The sequence below is a fragment of the Myotis yumanensis genome, unplaced genomic scaffold, assembly GCF_028538775.1.
Source record: "Myotis yumanensis isolate MYYU_CA2020_CCGP unplaced genomic scaffold, mMyoYum1.0.hap1 SCAF_9, whole genome shotgun sequence".
Lineage (NCBI taxonomy): Eukaryota > Metazoa > Chordata > Mammalia > Chiroptera > Vespertilionidae > Myotis > Myotis yumanensis.
In genome coordinates, this window is record NW_027223760.1 from 67110367 (window position 1) to 67119775 (window position 9409).

Here is a 9409-nt window from a genome sequence, read left to right on the forward strand (position 1 = left end):
CCTCCAAAAGGAAAAAAGCAACAGGAGGGAAAGCATTCCTCCAACAAGGGCTGGAAGCAGTGGCTCCTGAGAACCAACTGTTAAACTTGGGGAAGTTTGCAAGCCAGATGTTAAACCCTGGGCAGCTTGAAATCAGCCACGGCAGGAGTATGTACACCATGAAAATTAAAAAAACAAAAAAAAACCCCACAGATCAGTGCTTTGCTTTTAGAAAATAAAGTTGGTCCTTTTCTCATGTGGAAACATTAAAACTGAAGATGGATTCAAGACTTAAACAAAGAAAATATAAAGTACCAAGAAAGTATCAGCAAAGGAGGTCTTTCTAATCATGTATACCATAGACAAAAACCATCAAGGACAAGACCAACATGTGACTACATAAAATATCTTTTTATTTGTCAAAAAATGTACCCCTAACAGGCAAACTACAAACTGGGGAATTTACCTGCAAAATACATGACTAAGAGGAACTATTAAGAATTCTTAAAAATTAGTAAGAAACAAGCATCTCAATGGCAAAAGCCTCATAGACATAATCCACAAAATACAAAATTAGTAAAGAAAATTAAACATACCAAGTTTTGCCTATCACAATGACAGAGAAGAGAGAACATAGCCAATGGTGGTATATAAAGTATGAAAAACCGCTGACAAACATTTTGTTAGCAACATGACAATATATACCTTTTGACAATATACACTTCTGAATTTCTTCTAAGAAAAATAAAAATGTATAAAGATTTAGTTAGACTACTATGGCCAATAATAAGAATAGGCTAAATAAATTATGTAAACCCATTTAAAGAAATACCGTGCACACATTAATGTTGCTGAAATATGACACGGAAAGACATTTACCACTTAAATTTTTAAAAACTCTTCAATGGAGGCCACAAAACAGCGTAATCAGGGCCAACATGTTTTTGTAAATATAAAATGTGTACTGAGAAAGTCTAACAGGACAGAAAGCAAAGTATGATGTTTCCCTTTTCATTTGTCTGCATTTCTACAATGTGCACAGATTACCTGTCTATTTTGCTTGTTTGTTTTTAAGAGAAGTTACTGAAACTTAAGTGTAGTAGAAAAACCCTCATTTCAAAGCATCACAGTTTGAACTAAATTGAATAATTTCAGGTTAAATGCATCTATTCAAAATCCAAAGTTCACCATTTTGTTTGGAACAGTTTTTGAGAACCAAGTGGTCATGTAAATTAGGAAACAGATGTAAAATGACAAGAGAGCAACTGACAAAATAACCACAAGCTTAGTTCCAATGGCTATTGCAGTATAATAAATAAAATGACAATTAACCAAAACCACCTTTATTTTAGTCTTCAATGTTCTTTTTATCCCCAAGATAAACATGATTAACTTAAAAAACGGCATTTACAATGCCTCTTCAAAGCATTCCCCTTTAACGGGAAACTTGGCTTCACAGAATCCAGACAATGAAAGGTTTAAAAAAAATTATATTTTGTTGTCATTATAAGACAAAACAGAATCTAGCGTAAGTCAAGGAAATCCATTCATACTTCAGGTCCTTCTCCTCCAGGAACCAGCTGCAAAGGAGGAAAAAGTTGAATAACACCACCACTACCATCATTTAAAAACACATACTGAGAGCTCTCCTTGACCAAAGCCACTTTTGCCTCTGCCCCTCCCTCACATTCCCATTTTCTCCATGGCCCCATCACAATTCCACCATCAGCAATTAATACTTAGTGCCTCAACAATAATCCGTAGTAACATAAATTATTAAAAAGTACAGCAAACTCATCTTCAGGCCTAATGTCATCATCAATAGCTCAGCTTTCAAGCCCTGACCACCAGAGCATCCCTATCCCATCTAAAGCACCACTGGGCCATGAACACTTAGGCAAGCAAGGTAGCTCTGTAATCCCTTCCCCACAAAAAATGGTCTAACATTGAAATAAAACAGCTTTACTGTCTTACCATTGTTATATTATTTCCATTTAGCAAAATCTGGTCTAATTTAGTGATCCTTCTTCCTTCTGGTGTGATTTCACTAAACGAATAGATATAAAAAAGAGTCAAGATAAATAGAGATAACAAAGCCAACATTTTGACCCCTAAAAGTTATTATTGTATATAAATGAACATGAGGTCAGAAATTGTATCAACCGGTTTCAGAGACACAGGCTATCTCCTGGATGATGTGCTGTCTTTCCCAAAGGCAACACAGTGGACTGACTGGCCTAAGGCCCACACTGACTAGGGCTGATCTTTATAAAAGAAGCTAAAACTTGCCAAGGAGATCAAATATGAAATAACAGGTTTACTATCTTCACTCTGTTACTATTACTTAGTACTGATTCCTATCCATTAAACCAATCCACAGTCATTTCAATTTTGAAAGCAGATACTGGTTGCGATCTTTATGTTAATATAATTGAGCCATCATTTACATTTTATATTATACATAAATTACATTAAATGCTCTATCAATTCCTTGATTTGACCTGAGCCCTATTTTAGTATCTTTTACCTTAAAGATAACTTCCACTAAATTAGTCTCCACTAATTTCCTAGCAATTTAGTAACATTTCATTAGGTAACAACCCTCAGATCCAAATTTACTAGCATTGTGTCAGTAGATAAAATTTCTATCTTTAAAGTAATTCCAACAGGCAATGTTTTCTCATACATCATTTTACTGACTCAACAGCACTAAAACTGCCTTAAAGAGAGATTCTCCCCCCACCCCAACCCCAATTCTTTAATTTTTAACACTACTTACAACTCAGTGACATCTTCCAGTACCATATCTGAAATTTGGTGTTAAGGAAATAAAGTGACATTTACTCTGGCTTTCTGCCTTTATTCAGTTTCAATGGTAACATTTAACACAATAGCTTTAATTCAAAAAGCTTGTGATTGGTAGGAACTTTATCTTCTTTCAGTTACACATCCACTTAAAATACTATTACAGCTTCCCTGAGAATGCATTGATTTTTCTTATAGTTATCAGCAAGGAGACTGTCTATAGTTACTTCCGTTCTTAAATACTGAGGAAAAACTCATACCACCGTTTTTTTAAAGGATACTGACAAAGTCATCAAATCCTAGAAGCGTGCCAACAATTTCCTTATCACTCTTCATCACGATGTGAATTCTTGATCCTATACACTTGTCCACAAGCTCTAGGTATTTTTTAAGAAAGAAGAAAAAGATTATTTACCAATTCATTATTCCAACAAATATTTGGGTGCCTATTGGTACTTATTACTTGCATATGATGAAAGATAAACTAGGAAAAGTATTCATCCAAAAACTTCAGGTTTTATACCACATACCTCTGTTCAATCACTATATTACATTAAAGTTTCCTCTGCTCTCTACTCACCTCAATTTTGTAGCAATTTATCATGGTTGTGGTTTTATATTAGACTAGAGGCTCGGTGCATGGATTTGTGCACTGGTGGGGTCCCTCAGCCTGGCCTGTGGGGATTGGGCCAAAACCGGCTCTCCGACATCCCCCAAGGGATCCCAGATTGTGAGAGGGCAGTTCTCGGGCAACCCGGAATCAGGCTCCCTCCTCTCAGGTTCCAGGTGGGTCACCCGAGAACCACAGCTGCCAAGTCACCACAGCTCAGCAGCTCCTGCGTTGAGCATCTGCCCCTGGTGGTCAGTGCATGTCATAGCTACTGGTTGGATGGTCCAATGGTTGGTCGCTTAGGCTTATATATATATATATATATATATATATATATGATTGCTTAACATAGGAACTCCTCTCTAGACTCTCAGCCCATGAGACCAGAAACAAGTTGCATTTCCTTATCACTGGGTCCTCAAGGGACAGTGCCTGGCATATGCTGAGTATTCAGTTTGTCACGCATGGAGGGACCTGGAGAGCAGTAGGCTAAGCCAAGTCAGTCAGTCAGAGAAAGGCAAGTACCACATGATCTCATTCATATGTGGAATCTAATGAGCAAAATATACTGATGAACAAAATAGGTCCAGAGACATAGAAGCATGGAACAGACTGAGAATCTCAGAAAAAAGATTGGGGGTGGGGGTGGGGATTGAGGGAGAGATTAATCAAAGAACTTCTATGCATAACCCCTGGGCACAGACAGTAGTGTGGTGAAGGCCTGGTGGGGGGGGGGGGGGGGTGAATACAGGGGGGAGGGAGGGACATCTGTAATACTTTCAACAATAAAGATAACTTTTAAAAATAGTTTGTTATTGAAAAGTAATTTCTTGCCCTAGCTGGTTTGGCTCAGTGGATAGAGCATCGGACTGCGGACTGAAGGGTCCCAGGTTCAATTCCAGTCAAGGGCACATGCCCGGGGTTGCGGGCTCCATCCCCAGTTGGGGGCGTGCAAAAGGCAGCCAATGATTCTCTCTCATCATAGGTGTTTCTATCTCTCCCTCTCCCTTCCTCTCTGAAATAAATAAAACAAATTTTCTTAAAAGAAAAGTAATTTCTTAAAAAGATTGTCAAATGCAGAAAAAAACTTCAGTCACAGCCACACCCACTAACTCAATCACTCTCGGCTACTAAATATTAGGGCGAGAGGCACCACTGCCTTCACCAGAGCCTCCTGGCCGCTGCCCCCCTCACCCTAACTCTGCCCTGTCCCCTGCGTGGCAGCTCGCACATCCATCAGCCGCCGGACGCTGTCTGGTATGAGGTTTACTTGTCCAGTATCCTCTCTCCTCCGCTGGCTTGTGAGCTAAAGGCGGCAATGGCCGTGATTTCAATGTGTCCAATCGTGCCCAGCCACGGGGTGGTGCGCGGAAGCTCCACAACTGCTTGTTGAATGGATGGATGGATGGATGGATGAATGAATGAATGAATGAAGACAAATAGGGCGGGTTTCCAGTTCCCTCGTTTAAGCCTCATTCCAGAGCCCAGTGCTTCTCTCCATAAGCGGCCAGATCAGGGACAGGGTCTGTCTGGGGAGCTTCTCAGCGCCAGGCTGAGGAGTGGGGCTGCTCACGGCGAAGAAGGCGGGCGACGCAATTACCCGGCGCGGACCTTTCCGGGGACCCTGGGGTTCGGGCCTAAAAGACCCTGCGCGCTCCAGCGGCGGGCGGCCCGGGACCGCGGAGACACCGAGCCTGGACCAAGCCGCGAGGGGGACGCATTTTCCTAACCCTCGGCCAAAGCGTGGCCCCCAACCCTAAGCTTCAGCTCCTCGCCCCGGTTTCCCGCAGGACCACCATTACCTAGAGGCAGCAGCTGCGACGGGTTAGTGGTAGCGTTAGCCGCCATGGCGACGCCGGAAGTGCATCGACGTCAGGATTGCAAGTTTCAAAGAGCGCGCTTCCGCCTCCCCGCCCCCGCCCCCGCAGCCCGGACAGGCTCGACCAATCTAAGGCCGAGCGTGCGATCGGGCCAGTCCACGTGGATCCCACCCGGCCCTTCTTTCCCCGGCAGTGAGATCCCGGGGAATATTTCTGTCCGCTGACCATTCTGTGGTCTCGACAGGTACCCACTCTCCCCTCGAAGCTTCTGAGAGACGTTAAAAATACCCTACCTTGTGAATAAATTCATTTGGAGACACTAAGGAATCCCACAATTGGCATTTTTTGAAAGCTTTTGTAGGGTGGGGATAAATTTTTTTTTTTTCTGCTGTAGTTAGTTCATTTTTCTTAACCGTGTTATATCGAGGAGTCTAATTTTTTTAGACTTTTTGTATTCACTAATTCGTAAACACATTGTCTAACGGGCAACCACCTGATGGCGCTCCATGTCAATGTCATCATCACTCTTAGGACACCTTAAAGCTTTTGCACTTTTTTGAATAGAAAGCAAATTCTCTGCCTTACTCTATTTTACATTTATGTCCTAGGAACTTAAAGCTAGAGTCTAACCAAGAGGGGCCAGAAGAACATTATTTAATGATACAACACATGGTTGTAAAGCACCCATCATTTACTCATTGAACAAATAAATATTGGTTGCACACCCTTTGCCCAGCATTTTGCTGAGTATAAGACAGTGTACAGAATAGAGCTACGGGCTTGTCTGCCTTGAAGGAGCTTAAGGTGTATGGGGGAGAGAGACAACTAACAAACATGTACAAGGCACATGAAATTTAATATGTTAAGCAAAAAGACCTCTTTCAGCTTCAAGATTTCTAGAGAAGTAGGTATGATTTAAGGCAAATGTCAGTGAGGAGGTTCAGAAGCCCTCACAGGTGGGCCCTTGAGTTCAAAACCCTATAGGATTCAACCTCCTTCGAAACCCCAAGCCAGTCCTGGCTTTTTGCATCTCATAAATATTAAGCACCTACTGTGTGCCAGGAAACTTAACAAATACACTTACTCCTAATCTTTATGACTAGCCTTTGAAGCAGGTGTTAGGATGAAGTTCCTCACACTCAGAAAGATTAAATAATTTGCGCACTGACCATATAGATAAGCTTGGGAAGCTTCAGAGGAATCAACAGGAGTCTAGTCATGGGAGACGAGGAAGAACTGGATAGGCAGAAACGGGCAGGAGCAGCATTCCCAGTAGAGAGAACACCATGTGCCGTTGGCATGTGCCCACTTCCAAACATCTCCTACTGCACTTTAATTTTAATCTGACATATTTTCTCTAAGTTTGGCATGAAACCCTTCCTTTCCCAAATGTTTACCGTAATCACTCCAGTCCTTAGCGATTTTACTTTATTACTCTTGGGATGCTCTGCCCCCAAGTTCTGAGAAATCCTGTTCATCCTTCAAGGCCAATGTGACTTTCTCTGGGAAGCTTCTCTGACTTGCAGACTTGGTGGGCTCTCACTATCCTGCAGCAATGTTAGTAGTTCTTGGAATGCTCTCAGTGTATTCTCTTCTAATTATCTGTCCAAGGGGTTACCGCCTCCACAAAAACTGTGTGTTCTCCAGAGTCAAGAATTTTCGGAAGCAGTATGGTGATTACATCAGTTGGTTCTAAAGTTAAATTGCTTTGGTTCAAATCTTGTCTCCACTACAATTCCTTCAAGTTATTTGACCTTGGGCCAGTTTAACCTTTGTCTTAATTTACCCATTGGAAAACTCTACTTGTACAATTGTTGTGAAGGTTAAATGAGAGAATCCATCAAAAGTGGTTAGCAAAGGACTGGCACATTGGTGCTTATTTATTAAATTTGAGCTATTACTGCTTACCTATCTGCGTTTCCTAATACTTAACATGATGCTTGGCTTTAGAGTGGGTGCTACAATAGCTAGTGTTGCTAGTTGCTTTCACTTTCATCTTATAGCTAGACATAAGCCACTTTAAGGCAGCAATTTCTTTTTTCTTTCTTTCTTTTTGAAATGCACGAAACTTACTACACACAGTTCCAGGTGTATGTTACAGTCTAATGAATGTTCTTTAAATTGATTCTCACTTCCCTGGCCGGTTTGGCTCAATGGATAGAGCGTTGGCCTGCAGACTCAAGGGTCCCAGGTTTGATTCCGGTCAAGGGCATGTACCTTGGTTGTGGGCACATACCCAGTAGGGAGTGTGCAGGAGGCAGCTGATGTTTCTCTCTCATCGATGTTTCTAACTCTCTATCTCTCTCCCTTCCTCTCTGTAAAAAAAAAAAAAAAAAAAAAAAAAAAATCAATAAAATATATATTTAAAAATAAATAAATAAAATACTTAAAAAAAATTGATTCTCACTATTTCAGTCACACCCATCAATATCCTCCTTGATCTTCATAAGATTCTAAAGACAACCTGGCCGCTGTGGCTCAGTGGTTGAGCGTGGACCTGTGAACCAGGAGGTCACAGCGGATTCCCAGTCAGGTGGGCTCCATTCCTAGTGTGGGGCATGCAGGAGGCAGCCAATCAATGATTCTGCCTCATCATTGATGTTTCTATCTCTCCCTCTCCCTCTCTGAAATCAATAAAAATATACTTAAAAAAAATTCTAAAGCCAAAATAATGCCAAATTTTTTTGTGAAGCCCTTTTCTTTTCCTGGTTTCTCTTTCCTGTCTCTAGTCTTGTTTTATTTTCTCCATACTGGAATGAGAGCAGAGACCAAATTCAAGTCATTACTTGATAGAGTTTAAAATTCACAAAAATACTCTTTAAGAAAAGTTAGTACTTTGTGTTCCATTACAGTAATAAAATGACCATTAGCAATTTTCAATACTATTGATAAAGAAAGTCTCTTTATACAGTAGTTCTTGCTTATCTGTGGCTTTGTTTCCACGGTTTCAGTTACACTTGGTCAAGCATGGTCTGAAAATATTAAATGGACAATTCCAGAAATAAACAACACATAGCTTTGAAATTGCAGGCCCATCATACCTCTCATCCGATCTGGAAGTGATTCATCCCCTTGCCCAGCGCCTCCAGGCTCCCGCCCATTAGTCACATAGCAGCCGTCTTGGTGATCAGATTGACTGTTGTGGTATCTCAGTGCTCACCTATCCTTGTTTTACTTAATAATGGCCCCAAAGCGCAAGAGTATCGATGCCGGCAATTCAGACATGCCGAAGAGAAGTTGCCAAGTGCTTCCTTTAAGTGAAAAGGTGAATGATTTCAACTTCAGAAGGAAAAGGGGGACTACTGTAACCTGAGAAAGGAGATCGAGTTCATTTACACGGTAGAGTTCATGGAGATTGCAGGAAGGGAGTGGTTTTACTTATTGTGTTGTTTCCTGAGGCAAGATACAAAAGAAACAACAGGCCGATTCCAGATGGAGAGTTCACTTTTAATGAACTTGAAAACGTGTCCTAGCTCGATGTCTCCAGGGTTTTTCTCCCTTTAGCTCCCATAGAGCAGTTACAAAATAGAATTTATATCCAACGTGAATATATATATAACTAGAAGAGGCTCTTCAATGTATTATGTGTTCAGAAAAGCATTTCTAACTTTTTCCCTGGAGAAAAATACCATCAAAATACAAGCAGGTTTCCTGTCATAATAATGTTCAGAAAGTATTCCATTATCTCAAATTGTTATTTCCAATCTTGATAATCTCCTTCCAACACTTTTTCTAATAGAGGATAAATTTCTGTTTTTTTTTTTCTCAATACGTATTTGTCCTTATAGACATCTTATTAATGAATTTATTATTTTAATACAACTCAAAAAAATGTCACATCTAGCTGAAGGTGATTGATGGGGACTCATGAAGACTAAGTTTTGCTGTTACGTGTTCACAGTGCCAGACTAATACTTGAGCCTGGGAGATAAGCCCCCCAAAGTAGCTTTAAAACTTCTTGCCCGCCCCCCCCCCCCCAACTTCTTTAAAAAATGCTCTCTAAAGAATTCTGTACTGTGTTTCTCTTCTAAAAATATGAATCGTTCAACCAGGCTCCTGGTGACAGATGGGTTTCCTTTAAGCCAAGGTTTTTTTGTTTGTTTTGTTGTGTGTGTGTGTGTGTGTGTGTGTGTGTGTGTTGGGGGTGGGAGGGCAGTTCTTTTTTTTTTTTTTTTTTTGCATTAAACAAAAAGCT

General features: G+C 40.8%; 1 protein-coding gene across 2 annotated transcripts; it reads right to left on the bottom strand.

The window, feature by feature from the left end:
- Positions 1-371: 371 nt before the first annotated feature.
- On the bottom strand, positions 372-8453 carry LSM5 (LSM5 homolog, U6 small nuclear RNA and mRNA degradation associated). 2 transcript variants are annotated; one of them, XM_070425177.1, is made up of 5 exons: positions 8256-8453; positions 3066-3161; positions 2759-2786; positions 1954-2026; positions 372-1559 (listed from the first exon to the last, which is right to left on the bottom strand). In XM_070425177.1, exons 1-5 carry the CDS (start codon positions 8260-8262, stop codon positions 1527-1529), a joined length of 237 nt encoding a protein of 78 aa, XP_070281278.1. In that variant the 5' UTR covers positions 8263-8453; the 3' UTR covers positions 372-1526. The 2 variants fall into 2 exon arrangements, with proteins under 2 accessions (XP_070281278.1, XP_070281277.1); XM_070425176.1 differs by lacking the exon at positions 8256-8453 and adding an exon at positions 5197-5265.
- Positions 8454-9409: the final 956 nt, after the last annotated feature.